The 17,301-nt window shown below is 42.3% G+C and overlaps 1 protein-coding gene and 1 long non-coding RNA gene across 6 annotated transcripts in view; both read right to left on the reverse strand.

Annotated features, from left to right (window-relative positions):
- Positions 1-17,301, reverse strand: part of LOC309605651 — a 923,254-nt gene that overhangs the window by 521,483 nt on the left and 384,470 nt on the right. The gene's annotated exons all lie outside the window — the stretch shown is intronic.
- Positions 1-17,301, reverse strand: part of INSC (INSC spindle orientation adaptor protein) — a 128,339-nt gene that overhangs the window by 43,584 nt on the left and 67,454 nt on the right. For all 5 annotated transcript variants that reach the window (XM_082341550.1, XM_082341548.1, XM_082341549.1 and 2 more), the window contains one exon: positions 4,432-4,545. In XM_082341550.1, coding sequence (XP_082197676.1) covers positions 4,432-4,545 — 114 coding nt within the window. The remainder of the gene's footprint in view (positions 1-4,431; positions 4,546-17,301) is intronic.

The following is a 17,301-nucleotide window of genomic DNA, read 5'->3' on the forward strand; positions in this document are numbered from 1 at the left end:
CAGCAAACTGGTGGCAACCCCACCGTGGGCATCCACGTCCAAAGCAGGGGAAGCTGGCTATCCCACAACTGGCTTTGCCCTGTTTCCTCCCTCTCCCCTTCCCTGAGGGCTGGAGGGGTGCCTAGGAGTGGCAGCAGGAAAGAATGCATGAGCAAGTGGTCTGAACTTGGTCCTGAGGGGCACTTGCCTTTAACCGCACCACTCCTGGCTCTAACTATGCCCACTGCCCTCGGTTCCCCAAACTGAGAAAGATGTTACAGGAAGAAGGAGGTGGGTTCAGCAAAATTACCATCCCCAATCAGATTTTTCAGAACTCTCTCAACAAAAAATGTACTATGCACAAAACAGGCTCTGTTCTGTGTCCCCAGGGACGCAGCAGTGAATGACTGAAAGGATCATGTATGAGCAACCAGAAGAAGCAGCAATGACCACTACGGCCCAGCACAGCCTCGCTGAAATGTCACCCCAGATCTCCCATTCCCCGCACCCCACAATGACAAGCCCCAGGCCCTGTGCAGTCTAAGAGTTTGGCTACCCATCACTGCAGGGACCAAGATGAAAGTATCCAATTCTGGGGGAGTTCAGAATTTCTGACATGTTATAATATTCCTCCTTCCTTTCAGGGTAGTTTATTTGGTGGGAAAGGGTCATATCTTAGGACCAGTAAATTTGTTCAGGCAGCACAAAAATATTAATGGTTTATTATATGCCAGACCCTCTGCTGGGCACTGCCTCAGTCCCCGTCCATGCTGAGCTCCTTGTCTGGCAGACAACGTTAAAAGCAGGAAGAAATCTGGGTAGCTGTGCATTGAAATGGGGAGGGGTTGCAGGGTTAAAAGAGCACAGAGTAGGAACTCCTGACATAATCTGAAGGGGGACAGTTATAGAAGGGTCAAAGGGTCACTTAAAATGATGTGATTTTAAATGCACATCATTACTCCAATAAAAAATATGCTCTGGTATGGGGACAAGACACTTACCCCTCTGAATTCTTTCTCCACAGTCCTTTATCCCTGCCTGCCTACTTTCCCACGGTTCCTGGGACATCCGATAAGGGTTCCACATAAAGACCTTACCCAGAGAGTCACTGACATAAGATCAAATTACTCTTTAAAGTAAGAAGAAAGAACAGGAGTCCTAAAGTCTCCCTGGCCAGCCTTGTTGGCTATTAATGACCTCCCGCCAGATGTAAATATTTATATGTTTATATATGTATGCATGTTTATATGTGTGTGTATTTAATCATATATAGTACAAATCTTATTTATATATGTACAATGATAGATAGATAGATATTTACGTCTGGAGCAGACAATGAAGAAACGATGCCAAAGAATGGGAGGCAGAGAGCCAGGATCAGTGTGGCAGCCTTCCTTTGGCTCAGGAGACGCCAAGTCTAGCATAACTATATTTAAGCCTCTGCATCCATTTGCACTGGATTCTCATTACATCCTTTCCCAAGCCTGTGAAAAATGGTCTTCTTAGCATTTTTAGCTACTAGGAGAAGAAGGGGGGAATCCTGAACCCAGACTGAGGGGATTCTGGTTCAAATCCTGGCTCTGCTGCTGGCAATCTTTGGTTAACAATGGGGTCGTTCCACCTAGAGGGGTGGGATAGGGAGGGTGGGAAGGAGGGAGATGCAAGAGGGAAGAGATATGGGAACATATGTATATGTATAACTGATTCACTTTGTTTTAAAGCAGAAACTAACACACCATTGTGAAGCAATTATACTTCAATAAAGATGTTAAAAAAAATTAAAAAAAAATAAAAATAAAAACAAACAAACAAAAAAAAAACAATGGGGTTGTGACAGCTACATGACTCAGCTGTTGAAGGAGCAGTGAGTTAATGTTGTGAAAGGGCCGAGCACCCAGTGAGGGTGGACCTGGACAGCCAGGTTGGGATCAGGTCACAGAAGGCATCCTGGTTAGAAGGGTGTCTCATACCCTCATGAAAGGTGCCCCAAAGGCTGGAATATGTGGGAGGGAGAGGAGATAGAAAGTGAGACGGAATGTGAAGCCCCCATCGAGGACCGAAAAGAAGCACTCAGCTTAGAGTGGGACCAGGAGCCTCCTGAGCTTGCAGAATCACACTTTTGGCTGGAGCTTGTTTAATTTTATAGAAAGCTCTGGGCTCAGAGCCCAGCTGTATAATGGTATGCATTACTCAGACAGGCTCAGGGTAAGCTGTCATAAAGCTGGAGGAGGCCACTTGCAGGGTGTGTAGGCTGGTGGTGGGGGGAGGATAATAGAGGAGCTGGAGTGGCAAGGAGCGGGTAATTTCAACAACGCACAGGGGAGTTTTCTGTGCTCTGCACTCAGGAAGGGATGGGATTATTTGCCACCACCGTCATAGGGAGGACTGGGTTTATTTCCTGGCGGCCAGAGGAACCCAAGGGGTTGAGAGGATAGACCTCAGACAGGTTGCCCAAATCATCTCATGGGGGTAGCTCAGATGGATGAAGGACCCAAGGACACACCACACCAGGCTCCAAGGAGGTGAGTGAGGAAGGCCACTGGGGGAAGCTGCCCCACATCTGTCACCATATTGGGCATATTTCCTGAGCATCGGAGGTGAGGATGCTGTTCAGGGCATACCAGGAACTCCCAGCGCCTTTGTCACTGTCAGGACTGGAAACCCAAACATTGATTTTGCTGGAGGACCTAGTCTCGCCATCTTCCAGGCTGGGAAGATGGGAGTCATCATGGAATCATCTCTCTGCATCAACCCTCCGTCTACTCTCCCCCAAGGACTGGAGACAGAAGAAGGTTGAGATTAAAATTCTGGAGTCAACAGATCTAGTTAAAATCCCATCTGCATTTAATGTGCATGAACTTCTCTCTGAGCCTCTGTTCCCTTATCTTAAAAATGGGAATTATTATAACACTTCATTAGATTATCGGGAAGATCAGATGAGATGATGAAGGGAAAGCTTAGTGCAGTGTTTGACATATAGAAAGGATGCAGTAGATTATTAATAAAGGTTGTGGAGAGGGGAGGAGGGCGAGGGAGGATGGGGAGGAAAAGGCAGACAGGAGGAAGAGGAGGGAGCCGGGCTGCTGAGAGGCAGATCAGGACAGCAAACAAGAGCATAGCCTTTGCTGTCAAACAGCCAGGTTCAAATTCACCTTGGCCACTTACTAGTGGAGATTTTTAAAGCTCCCTAGTGATGCTAATATGCCTACAGGATTGAGAACTTCTGAGTCACACTTTGGCCCAAGAAGCTGAAGGGTCAAGGATTGAACCAGAAGTCACCACTGTGGGCTTTAGGATCATGAACTCTGAATTAAAGAGACTTGGGTTCTAATTCTGACTCCACTCTTTAACAGTTGTGTGACCTTGAGTAAGCCTCTCAAACCACTTCCTCAACTATAGATGGGAAAAACATGCTAACTGCTTGTTAGGATGATTTTATGATTTAAAAGAAATAACGTTTGTGAGGCATTAAGCACAGTGGGGAGCACCCTCAAACGTTAGCTATTGCTGTTGCATACAATTTACTTCTCCCGTGACCAGAGTTGACAAGCATTTACCCTGCTCTTCCAGATTTCCTTAAAGGCTTAGATCAGTGATTCTGAGAGTGGCCATGCCTCAGAATCCCCTGTAGAGCTTATTAAAATGTGGATTCCCAGGTCTTACCCCAGGACCTCGGTAAATCTTGGAGGGCGGCAAACCATTTATGTTGTGTTTTCCAAAAACTCCCTGAGGGACTGTGATGCAGAGTTAGGACTGGGAACCACAGAGCTGGAGCATCTTCTTGTGACTGGCATCTTAAGTCTATTGAAGGATATAACTTTGATTCCAGTTAGATCATTATTCTATCCCCAATGGTAATGTCATTTCTCAAGTTTAAAAAAAAAAAAGAGGCAAAAATAAAACAGAAGGCCTTAGCAAGCCCCGTAGGGAGCTACCAATTGCCTATATTTGTTCTAAATGTTTGGATCCAACACTTAGAAGGAGTGCAGGGGCAAACTGACCATGAAGCTAATGAATTACAACTCCCATGTTGTTAATGAAAACCACTGCCCTCAATTTTGTCTTTCCTTCATGTCATAGTGCAGTGACAGCAGGCGTTTTTAAGATCCAGCCAAGAACCTAAGTTGGAAGATATGTTTAGTTTGGGTTTGGTGGGATATGTGAAGATGAGGGAGGAGGGTTGATATTTATAACAGCCACCACGTGAAGAAAGATGATAGAGGCTCCAGGGGCACCATCTTCTTGTCTCAAGTGGGAAATGAAATCAGAGGAGTTAGCCACTATTAAAGATGGAGACACCAAGGCCCAGAGAGGGGAGGTAACTCTTCCAAGATCACATAACAAGCAAATGCTAGAGCCAGGACAGGCTTCCTAAGCCAGCTGTCCCCGCCAAACTAGCTTCCTCACACTCTCCCCAGGCCCATCACCTTGGCCCCCATCCATGAAGCTCACCTTGGCTATGATGCGGCACAAGGGAGCCCCCTCCTGGGTCAGGCTGAACAGGTTCCCTGTGGTGGATTCTGTGGTGTAGATATTGTCCGAGGCATCGATTTTTCTCACCAGTGCCTAAGAAAAGAGAGCAAAGTCTGATGGTTACTCACTCATCTACTTTCTGCTCATCTTCCTTAATGGAATACTCAAGAGTGTCCTGAAGTCTGTAACCCTGCCCCATCTCCACTACCCCATGATGGGGTAACTTAGGGAAAGACATGAGTCAGGATGAGGTCTGAGCTACATTTCAGAAATATGGGATAATTTCATACCCCTGGGGCATGGACAACCAATGCGCCCTGCTCTAGTCAATCAGAAAATCAGCTCTCATCACTGATGGGCTCAGCAAGCACCTTTTTGCTATTCTACTGCCTCCTGATGAGAACAGAAACCATCGGTGAAATAAACAAACCATCAAGTTGAAAACCAATGAGTTGCTACAGATATAACCAAAGAATTTGCTCATTTTGGATGGCCGTTAGCTAATGGCAAAGTCTAGCTGGGTGATGGGTTCAGGAGATGAGTCAAGAGAAACATTCTACTCTGCAGTATCTTCCTGCTCAGAGGACATTTGCCTTAGGTGGACAGCCAGGCCAACACAGCAACCCAGAATCCTGTCAAAGAGTGGGTAGCTCAGTGAGGAATGCCACTAATTACGGCTGAAGGATCTAAGGCTGGTGGTGAGAGGGCCGGGAATGACCAAGCACAGGACCCTGGGAGGCTCAGGAAGAAGAGCAAATGGAAAATTCATCAACAAATGGGATATGAAGATTATTCCTAGAAGAGTTTAGCTTATTTCTGGGAAAAAGCTTTTCACATAACTTGAAACCACTTCATAATCAGCCATTTGTTTTGAAGGTTGTGATTCATCAATTATAGATGACTCCTACCTGCTAATTAATGTTCATTGCTTGAGTTTCTCCTGGGAGGTGTGGAGATGGAGACTGGAGAGACTTGCCTTTGGGGGCCTCGTGCGAGAAAGTAGGACCTCTGGGAAGCCACTTGTGCAATTTCAGTTGCCGTGTTTATTTTAAAATATTAAAATGGATTTGTTTCAAATTCATACTGGTGTTATGGAAAAGACACAAGGAAACTAGGAGATCTGAGTTCCAGTGCCAGCCTGCCTTTTTTAACACACTATATTGATGAGGAAGTATGTATATGGTTAAAAGTATGGACTCCAGAGCCAAACTGCCTGGGTTCAAATTCTGGCTCTGCCACTTCTAAGCTCCCTAGAGCAAGTAACTCAGCCCTTCTGCACCTCAGTTTCTTCATCTGTAAGATGGCAGAAATAACAGTGTCTATCTCTTATGGTTGTTGTACCCATCTTTTAAAGTTGCTAATATATATAAAGAACTTCTAAAGGTATCTGGCACACAGAAGCAAAATAAAATTCTTAGCAGTTTTTATCTTGAGATCTTGGGCAAGTGAGATAAACTCCCTAGGCCTCAGTTTCCCCATTTGTAAAATGTTTTAAATTAAAGGGGTTTGAGGCTCACGGTAAATAGCTCTTCCATTTTTCTTCTTTATTCAAACTCAGAATTCTTCACACATAGCAATATGCCAATCTTCTACATATAGCAGTCTAAGATTGTGTGTAATTAATCCAACTATATTAAATATAAAAATTATTTCCTAAGATTGGATAGATGCCACTTGTAAGATATTTAACAAAAAGTAAAATTAATAACCAAGATTTGTCACTGCAAATCTGTATAATGAATGTACTTCTTAGAATCATTCCCTATCTTTGCTGTAAGCAGTTATATAAGTGATGTCAGTGCTAACATGAAAATGCAGATTTCATATACTTGGGTCCTGTACCTAAATGATAATTACCTAATGTTCCTGATTAGTGTTTCCACTTGAAGTAAATTAGCATTATGTTAAACTATTCAAACCCACTGTCTTTTGCAATCATTTGCTGCTATTAGACCATTTATGTCTGAGGATAATTTCTTGTTAACGTCTATACTCACATATACCATAATTACACTTCAGATTTGTCTCAGTGAGTCAGCTCTCTGACAATGAAAAGTTGTAAGCATCCTTTTCACAAGGATAACTTTGGAAATATAAGAGATCAAAGGCACCACGGAAATCATCAAGGCTCTAAGTATCACAATGCGTCAGAGCTGGAAGGCGTCAGAGCTAGAAGGGCTCTCAAAAGTTTTGTTCAAGATTTCCTTCCGAGTTGAGAAAACTGAGACACAGAAATCTGACCAAGGTTACACATACATTACATGGTGGAGTTAGACATTAACCCCTGTGAATCTGACTCCCTATTTGCCAAAGTCAGTGAATCCATGTCCCTCAGTGCCGGCAGGACCTCCCAGGGACTAGTGGAGATGAAGTCTCAAGACAAGGAGGAAGTCCAGCCTCATGAGCAGCTCTCACCACACTGGAGCACAGTTCTCCACCCTGGCTTCCATTAGCATCTACAATGTTCTACCCTGTGGCAGCCAGAGCTTCTGCTGCAGGGGGCAGAGCTGACTGAAAGCCCCACCTGGATCCACCACCAGGTTCCTACCGAGGCCACACTTCCCCTGAGCTACTCCCAGCTGTGACTTAGCACAGCAGGGGCACTGCTGTGAGTCCGTGACTGCAGGCAGGGGACTCCTCTCACAGGTGACTTTGGCTTGAAAATTCCATCTCTTCCTACTCAAGTCATCCCCCCCCTTTTCCTTCTCAGTTGTCAGCCCTGCAACATGGTTTTCCTACTGCCTTCTCCTGCTTCCTTCCCTTTTTTTTTTTTTTTTTTTTTTTTTTTTTGCTTCCTTCCCTTTATCCTTCATAGACGTTTCTTATCAAATCCTATCTTGGTATTAGTTTCAAATGAACACAGTCTCTAAAATCAAGTTTTTTCAGGTAATCGAGGAGGAATTGGTGAATTTTCAAAACTATGCTTCACCCTCTATCATGAGAAGAGTGGTGAAAGAATGGAAACAAAATAAAGGAAGATAGAGGGATGAAACTGAATGACAGAATTTTTTTATGACAGACCAGGCAGATATGAAACAAAAAAAATAAGATCTTGAAGAACAGGAGAAAGGGATTTAAAAAAAGAAAAAAAAAATAAGGGTTAAGGAGATGCACACAATCTAACTACTCTAAATAAAGAATTTGAAAAGGGGGCTATATTTTTGTTTCTCCATCAGAAAGAGTGACTGCAGCCCAGTGAAATTTATCAGCAGGGGTAAACTCTCAAACATCAGCCTGGAATAAGTTCCTCAGAAGGAGGCAGGAAAATACTGTGAAGCCTCTTTCTAAAGCTTCAGATAGAGACTCCATAGTTAGATATAGTTAGGGCAGCCCAGCCATGCAAAGGGATTACATATACATGGGTCGATTAAAGATGGCCACAGATTCTTCGCTACTCCTCTCATAGAGAGGTGGGTTCTAATTCCCCCTCTTTTGAATCTGGGCTGGCCTCAGTGACTTCCTTGACCAACAGAAGCCAGCACTCGGTAGAAGTAACGTTTCAGGACTTCCAAGGCTAGGTCATAAGAAACCTTGAAGTTGCCACCCAGGCTTCTTGGAACATTCTTTTCAGAGTCCTAAGCTACCAAATAAGAAGTTTGATAACTCTGAGACTGTCATGCTGGAGATGCCGTGTGCCATGTGTAGGACCCCTGATCAATTACTCTCAACTGAGACCAACTTTCCAGCCATCCCCTCCAAAGCACCGTACATGTGATGAAGCTTTCTAAGACTCTCTAAACCATCTGCCAGCTGAATACCTCCAAGTGACCTCTGCTGATGCCACATGGAGCAGAAGAATTACTCAGCCAAGCCCTGCTGAAATTCTCTACCCTTAACATTGTGAGATATAATATTCAAAATTGTTTTACGGTTGTTTGTTGTGCTAATAGAGTTCTAGATACAGGACAAAATTACAGAGATCAGCATGAAATATTCAAAGGATCACTAGATAAATTTCAAGCGAAAAGGTTTTAACATAAGGATATAGTATCGCCTGTGTCCCAAGAGAACGTTTTGGAGAAATGCATGAATTAGGACTTGGAGAAAGGCTCAGAAAGACTAGACATAATAAAGAGGAGACAGACAAAATAATAACTGAATCCAGGCTTGGATTAGCTACTGGTCTGATGGGAAAATATCTCCTGGGTGGGAATATCCAATTTAGAGAGGCAAAAATGGATAAGATCACTTAGAACTAAAGGTTTAGGGCAGATCCAGACCTTAACTGATTTTATTTCTTCCAATAAGGGAAATCCTAAAATCTAAAAGATTACTTTTAGAAAACAAAAGAATGTATCAGAAAGGAAAGAGGAGTCAAAGTGCGAATGCTGCTCAGATGAGTAAATAGCGCTCATTCTGTAAGTTAGATAAGGAAAGAGACCCACGTGAGAAGCAGGGCAAAAGGTGAGAAATTCAGCTGAGTCTCCCTGAAGGGAGTGGGGGATTAACAGAGGAGAAAGAAAACTGCAGACATAATTCATTACTGGGGGAAAAAAAAAAAAGATGTAGCAGAAAAATGTTATTCAAGACTGAAATATTCAAAGGGTATGGGAAGACGGTGTTCTGAGAAGCACATGGCAGAGGGACGGGTTCTCAGTAGGTGCATAAGGCAACAGACTTCAGGAGCATAACGAGAAAACCCATCCTAGAAGACAGGGTCTTAAGGCCTAAGCAATCCTCAGCGAGAGGCAGAGACAACAGCCATATTATAGAACTAGAGTGCCTGTGTATCCTATGTCAATTTTTTTTTCTCATTTAACCCTAAAAGAATTTTTTAAAATATATGACCCCTTGCACATTTTTAATTTGACAGGTAAAATTTTGCATCATAAGTTTAAAGAACAAAGTTGGAAAGGATGTAATTTCCAGCAGACTATAAATATTGACTAAAATAAAATGATTACATCACTCTTTTAGATGTATCCCATGAAATCTAAATACCAAAACAACTTGATACCATCATCATCCATTTAAAATTACATGAACAATCTCTTTAACATTTGAACATTTTGCATCTTTTCTTTTCATCTTTAAACTTACATTCCCATTTCCATTCTCCCTCAGAATTTTATCTTAATGTAATACATTTAAGTTTCAAAGTATTTTACTGATCACACTTAATCATGCTTATCATTGAAATTTGAAATTTTCTTTTATTTCCTGTGACTATAAGGCTCTAAGTGTTTAAAAATAATCTCTTCTTGCTCGAATTAGTGTTACAATTATCATCAGTACAATTGGTCAATACAACATAGATGATAAATTTTGATAATTATAAATCATAAAAATTAAACTTTTATCATAAATATATCTCCTAATGAGATGAATGAGGCTTTGTAAACTTTTCTGGTTTTCTAATTCATTTATCCATGATTGAATATTGGCTTAATGCTATATTTTTAGATGTAAATCCTGAAAAATCTTGTTCCCATAAATCCCGTGAAAAGAGGAATGGGAAGAGTATATATAGCCAAGTTGCTCACCCTTTGAGCACATTCTGAGCTATGTAATCACATAGTGATCTATCATCAAACACTATTTTTAATGGTCTGCCAGCTGATAATGCCTACAAATTGGTAGAAGCAAAGAATTGGAAACCATTTGACTTGCAAAACATTTGTCACCCAATCATTAGTCATTCATTCACTTATCTCAATTTCTGAGAAGAATTCCAGAAGTACTTTACCAAGACATATTAAGTAACTCTTAATTATACCCACTACTCTTTCACTTAGAGCACCTTGGATTATCCAAATTATTCAGAAAGGATTAAGAAAATCAAAATATTATTAATTTCATTAACAATACAATATTAATAAAATATTTTTGTGTGTTTCAAATAAAAAAACTTGAAGCTATTTAATTTATGAAAAATTTAAGAAGCTAATTAATTTATTTAATTTATGGAAAATATCCACCCTATGACCTAATTGGCAAAGACTATTCTTCAAGCCAAGCCAATCAGCCAAGTCAACTTAGCTTTTTCTCAATATAGACCTGACTTCATTTTTAATTAAAAAAATTTTAATATGTATTCCAAGAAATGCTAAAAAATGCTGACAAATAATTTTGGAAATCATTCTGTAAGGAGAAATGCTAAAAACTGTCAATATTAAAATAATACAGACTTAAAATTTGATTTACTTGTGTATATTCCAAAGCCAAGATAAAACAATTTATTAAACTTTTCATAATGCAAAGTAATATATAGCTAACATCATAAAGTAATTATAAATCTGGGAATATGATAAAAGCCACTGCATTCCTTCAGTAAATAGATGTGTATATGTATTGAACTTTGGTGTTTATTTCAGGAAATAATTAAATAAGGTCTGAGAATAAAAATATCTGAAATCATTCGACTGTTTTTTGTAGCTCTTTTTTTTTTTAAGGTATTTTTTTGATGTGGACCATTTTAAAAAATTTATTTATGTATTTATTTATTTATTTATGTTTGGCTGCATTGGGTCTTCGTTGCTGTGCGCAGGCTTTCTCTAGCTGCGGCGAGTGGGGGCTACTCCACTGCTGTGCACGGGCTTCTTATTGTGGTGGCCTCTCTTATTTTGGAACACAGGCTCTAGGCACGCAGGCTTCAGTAGTTGTGGCACACGGGCTCAGTAGTTGTGGCACACAGGCTCAGTAGTTGTGGTGCACGGGCTTAGTTGCTCCACGGCATGTGGCATCTTCCCGGACCAGTGATCAAACCCATGTCCCCTGCATTGGCAGGCGGATTCTTAACCACTGCACCACCAGGGAAGTCCTTTTGCAGCTCTTATGCTCAAACTTCACTACGTATTTAAAGGAGAAAAGTATTTATGTTTAAATCTAATTAGTCCAGCTGCCAGCAATTAATTATGTCTTTTGCTAACAGAAAGTAGAAATTAGTGTAAATATTTCATAAAATGTTGTGACAAAATAGTCTTTAACTGCTGCCTTAAATAATGTGCATCAAATCTGAAAAGAAAAATCATGCAAAACTTGTATCTGTGACTTTTACCCAGTCTATCTTGAAAAATGTGGTCTTTCTCAAAAATATTCCAGTTACATTTAAAAGAATCATTATCATTAACCTTTAGACATCACTTAGAGTTGAGCATAAGATACAGCTGAAAGGAATTGCTTGCATTTAAAAAGTGCTCCCCAAAAGCCATTTTGAGTGTTTGATTTGTCCCACCTGTGCTCTCTTTGCTTTGTCTAAGGAGAATGTCCCTCAAGAGCTATGCACGATTTGAGAATAAATGGAAATAGAAGGGATAAGATAAATTGGAAACTTTCACAACCAACCCTCCAACACACACACACACAGACACACACACACACTACCATTCTACCACATTTTTAGATTCAGAAAATCTGCACACTGGACAAAATATACAATTTCTAATGCTTTTCTCAACAGAAATATTAAAAACATGGAAATACACGGAGGCCTAAAGGTTTATGGTTCATGAATGTAGGCTTATTTTTTGTTTTATCTCCGCATTTGCACTCCAAGCTTTTTGCAAAAAAGGGCAATGCACTATAAGATTTGGGATGGGTGAGGAATATGCCATTCTTTTGGAAAATAATAGAAGGGCTAGTAAAAACTGTGTATTATTAGGAGGATTGTTTCTAGGAAAGAAAACAAATGAAAACTGAAGATCTGGAAATTGATTTCCTTAAAAGTATACGTGCTTGCATTTCTCCTAGGAAATCTTTTGGAACCCAGAGAATGCAATGCATCTGAAGCAGTAGACCACTGGCCCAAGTCACTTCAAGCAGCCGAAATCAGTGTAGCCTGGGGCGGCAGAAATGCAAAGTTTGGAGGGGAGCTTGAAATTAAGAAAGTTGAAAATGCTGGATGGCAAAGAATGCAAATCAAACCAAGTCCTTGTGAAGGAATTACAAATGCCTGGCTTTTTGGGAAGAAGAAACGTATCACATGCCCTTCTATGAAAAAGGAGACATTTTTCTCCCATATATGGTAACCATCGTACCACATCTAACCTGTGGTGGATGCTTTCCCCGGTGAATGTATGTTCACAAATCCTTGTGGACTGTGGACAACTGAAATAAACTGACATCCTGTTGCAGATGCAACCCAGACAGTATCTGTCACCCACCCTCTTTCTCTCAACTGCAGATGAGTGTCTGTTAAGGTCTTCAGCAACCCTAAAGACAGAGTCTTAGGAAGACATGTTGACTGGAATTCCTGCCCTAAGGATTGAGGATTGGCCTGTTTTAACTTCCTGTGAGTGTAGCAGTAGTGCTGTGATAATACTGTGTATCCAAGGTACTAACTCTTTGGACCCTTTCAAGTATCGTGGGGAAAGACCAGTACAAATTGAGAAGCCCTGAAGAAATCCCTCCCATTGCTGGAGGGACAGCCTGGGCTGCAGCTGCCCAAAGAAACATGAATCCACACACACACACACTGGGATGAGACCCTCCTGGCTAAGATGAGCAGAGTAAGAAAATTAAAGAGAATTCTATTAACCTAAGAATCGGGGGCTTTGAGTTATTCCTAAGAGTAAAGGGATTCAGATTTGGGGTTTTTTTGTTTTGATTTTCTTTCACTTTATTTTCTCCCAGGGAACTTTAAAATGAGATAGAAGACCATTTAAAAATTTTGAACATCTTTATATTTCTCATCCTGGCAAGTATGTTTGGATCATCTTTATCTTGCTGTTTAATCACATTGCAGCCTCTGATTACCTATACTGGATAACATAGCTGAGCAAAATCTGAGTATGAGAAAAAGAACAGGAAAGCAAATTTTGAGCTTTAGTTACAAAATCTCCTTAGAGTCAATTTAATGAATGTAATATTTTGAGTCATTTCCAAGCCTTCTGGGAGCAAAGTCTAAATTGCCCACTGGGATTCCAGAAGGATCCACAAAGGAGTAGAGTTTGTTATTTGGGGGGATGGCTTCCTGAAGGTGTGAAAAGTCTGCCTCACAGGCAACTGACCTCCTCCTCCAAAGGGCCCAGCCACACCCCTGCCTGACCACAGCCAGATAGATGAGGCCAATAAGATAATAGGACAAGAACTGTGAACACGAAGGGGTAATACTTGGTCCCCACTCTTCCTGCTCCACTAGGGAGAGAGTTCAGCCGCACCACCTCTGCTGGCCTCAGTCCCCACCCCTCCACGTCACCCTGCCGAGAGGGTAAGGATGAGATAGTGAGTCTGGAAGAAGGAACCGAGTATGTTTAGCTTAGCGCCTGCCTCTTTCCTCTTAGGACGTGTCCCTCTGGTCTGACCTCTGTCACAGGATAGGTGCCTATGCCTCAGGTGAGGCCTGAGGTTGACCAGCTCTGTCTGGGACAGGGAGGGGAAATTTAGGGGTGAGATGAAGTTTTAACAAGTTCACTCAGCCAGAGAGCCAGAGATACAGTCCCTAACCAGTTTTATTAGAATAAAGGTGATATTTTAAACTAAAATAAATATTGATTGATGGAATGAAAGGATGAATGCATATACAATCTATCCACATGAAGCGGAGTCGAGGATTCAGAGGTACAGGTGAGAGTTGATTTATTCAATAGAGAGTCCCCTAGAAGTCGTCTTCAAGTAAATCATCTTTCCTAAATCAAGTTTTTTCCTCTTACCTCCCACATGGCTAATCCTTTAATCCGAGAAAGTTTAATCCTTAATGTTCATTAATTTCCCATTGGTGGCTCCTAACGGTTAAGCCTTAAATTTCCAAGCCCACCAAGTAGTTAAATTATCTCAATAAATAATTAGTAATTAGGTGATTAGGAGGCTCTTTTTAGCAAAGCTTGTTGTTAGCTTCTCTTAAGGTAGCTCAGGTCTGTAGTGAATAAAGCCACTGACGCAATCAGAAGCGTGCCAATTACTCCTGCGTTGTCTTATTTAATGCTAACAACAACCCACGGCAGAGGTGAGGAAACTGAGGACATTAAGTAACTTGCCCAAGTTTGTAGATGCAGTGAGTAGCACATTCAGGATTTGAACCCTGATATGCCTCCAAATGCCATGCTCCATCCACTACCCCACAAGGCTCACATTCATAGAATTACATACTATCACGATTGGAAGAAACCTTGCAAGTCACTCAGTCCAACCTCCATCTACTGGCGATGTCCTCCCAGGCGTGACTTTCCCACCTCAGTGATGGGGAGTCCCTAAGGCAGCCCCTTTTACTGCGGGGCAGCCCTATTGCCTTGCCAACCCCTTTTTCCATGGAATGTCCTATAGATTCACTTCACTGGCCCAAGGTCCTTCTTCCCTTAGGAGGTAGCAGAGTTTCCACTCTTAGATTAAACATCCCTGCTCCTCCAACTATTCCCCACGTACCTTAATCTTCGGCCCTTCCCCATCCTCCTAGGAAGCTCCTCTGAGCACAATCATTGTCTCAATAACACATCTGGGGTCTGGAGCTGGACATAACATCGCAGGATGGAGCAGACCAGTGCAGAGTAGCGCTATATTATCACTGCCCTTCTTGTAAGCACCATTCCACCATGTACTGTGTTTTTGTGGTGGGCGTGGAGGGGGGATGGAAAGAGTGCTGTTCCTCTGCTCAAGAGCCTACATGGCTCCCTAGTGCAAAAAAGGCATTTCCCAACTTGCATTTCCTGAAACACCAGCATCCCAGAATAAATGAATGGGTGTTTTAAGAATAAAAAAGATCTGTGACTAGGTAAGTTTGGAACACACTGCTTAACATTCATTCATTGATAAATCTTTATTGGATGCCTGCTGTACGCCAGGTACTGTTCTAGTCACTAGATATATATTCATGGACAAAAAAAAGCAAAATCCCTGTTTATGGAAACTATAGGGCAGACAAGAAATACTATGAATGTGTGAGGGCCTTTTAGAAGACTTGTAACACACAATAACACATCATAAGAGAAATGCTGATGCAAAAAAAAATAAGCTTAATTTCACTTATGTCAAGATACCCCAAGTGTAGGATCCTTGTATAATTGCTAACATCCTAGAGAAGAGGATTTGAGTTACCTGTTTAGGAAACACGTGCTCACAACACTGAACAGATTACCCTGCCTTCAGCTAGTGTAGCTCTTTATGTCACCACTGTTTTGTATGGAAACGTTCTAATGTAAAAGGATGCTAAAGATCAGCCAAGAAATATTAAGAGCACAGCAAGCTCAGCCCAAAGGAGGGCTTAGAGGACGCCACTGGGCATGTGGGAGGGAAGAGGGGTTGTCAAGAAACTAACAAATACGCAGAGGAATGGAGGACAGACACTGCCTCCCCCACCGGGGGAGGGGGACCAATGGGGGACTCAATTCTAAGAGAGAAGCAGCTGATCCAACAGCTCCCAAGCTGAGCATCAATGACGCAGGTGGCCAGACTGGAAATGGGGCAGGATTTAGCCAGGGAAGTAGAAGCACCAGCTCAGGAATTCCACCCCAAACAAGGTCGGGATGAGGAAAAAACAGAATGGACCCAGTGCCCCAGGAAATCAGATACACAGTCGACAAAGCCCAAGTAGGCTCCTGACAGCCCAAGGAGCTTTTCCCAGGATTCTGTGACGGGGAGCATCAAAAAGACAAGCTACGCTTTGCTCCTGGTAGAAAGAGCAAAGGACTACTTCCAAACCCAGCTGGCTTCCATTTACAATCCAACAGCACTCTTTTAAGCCCTTTTAAGTGAAGCTGGTACTGCCAGGCCAGAGGGCACCAAAATGGCCTAAAAAGTATCAGCGGGCACCTGTGCTCCTGCTCAAAAATTCCTCCAGGCTCCTCTCCTCCCCACCACTAACCTCAATACCCTCACTCATCACTCCTTCAATTTCTTCACCCACTTCAGCCCCATCTTCCACTGGGTCCCTCTGGGACTTGATGGTTCCATTTGGGACACTGGCCCTAGCTTGAACCACCACCTGCCGGTACGCGTGACTGTCAACATTTGTTCATCGTGTCAGCTCCGGGGCCCCAGCCCTGGCCCTTCCCTTCCCTTGTCCCAGACTCTCGGGGCAGGGAGAGTGAACTCCGCAGACCCTTCTGGGTTGGGAGGGTGAGGCTGCACAGGGCCAGCTGCCCCGACCAGCAAGTGAGCCAGGTCAGAAGGGCCTGTGCTGTGTACAAGACGAGCCAGACACATAGGAAAGAGAGAAAGGAAACTCTGGGATAGGTAGAAAGGCCAAGTTTGGAGAGAGGCCGATGTGGGAAGGGATTTGTTATTTGTGGAAAGCTTTTATTTGGTGGTGGGAAAAGAATGGCAAATATGTAACACAATATTTCTGTAACTATAAATAACATGCAAATACCTTTCCTAATGAAAACCATATGGAATCAGCTTTTCTGGGAGGCTTTTAAAAATAGGAAAAGGCAAGAGAAGGAAATAATATGTATTTAACCCATACTATGTGCTAAGCACTTTTCATACGTTGTTTGCTTAGTCCTCTCACTTCTCTTCTGGGGAAGGTTTTCACTTTATATATGAGGAAAATGAGGCTATGGATTAAGGAATTTGACCAAGGTCCCATGATAAACCACAATTTGAAAGTAGAGCTGTCAGGTTCCAAAGCCCTCGTTCTTTCTGAAATCAAGCACCACCTTCCCTAGAGGCAGGGGCTGGACTAGCTGACTTTTCTAGATTCTTCTCTATTGCCAGGATATCCAGAATTGACTTGTTCCCAGCAGGTGCCCTAAGTCTTTCAGGAATATAAGGATCTATTGTGTGCACTGTGAACAATAACTCAACAGAGAAGATTTAAGGTGGTGGTAGCAGCACTGAAAGTGCAATTGGGAGATGCTGGGCTCTGCCACTGCCTTGCTGTGTGACCTTAGGTCAGTACCTGCCCTCTCTGGGCTCTAGTTTTCACATCTGGAAAATGCAGAATTGGGCTAGATGGTCCGGAAGGCTCCGCTCAGC

This window comes from Balaenoptera borealis (genome assembly GCF_965194805.1).
Source record: "Balaenoptera borealis genome assembly, chromosome: 11".
Taxonomy (NCBI): domain Eukaryota; kingdom Metazoa; phylum Chordata; class Mammalia; order Artiodactyla; family Balaenopteridae; genus Balaenoptera; species Balaenoptera borealis.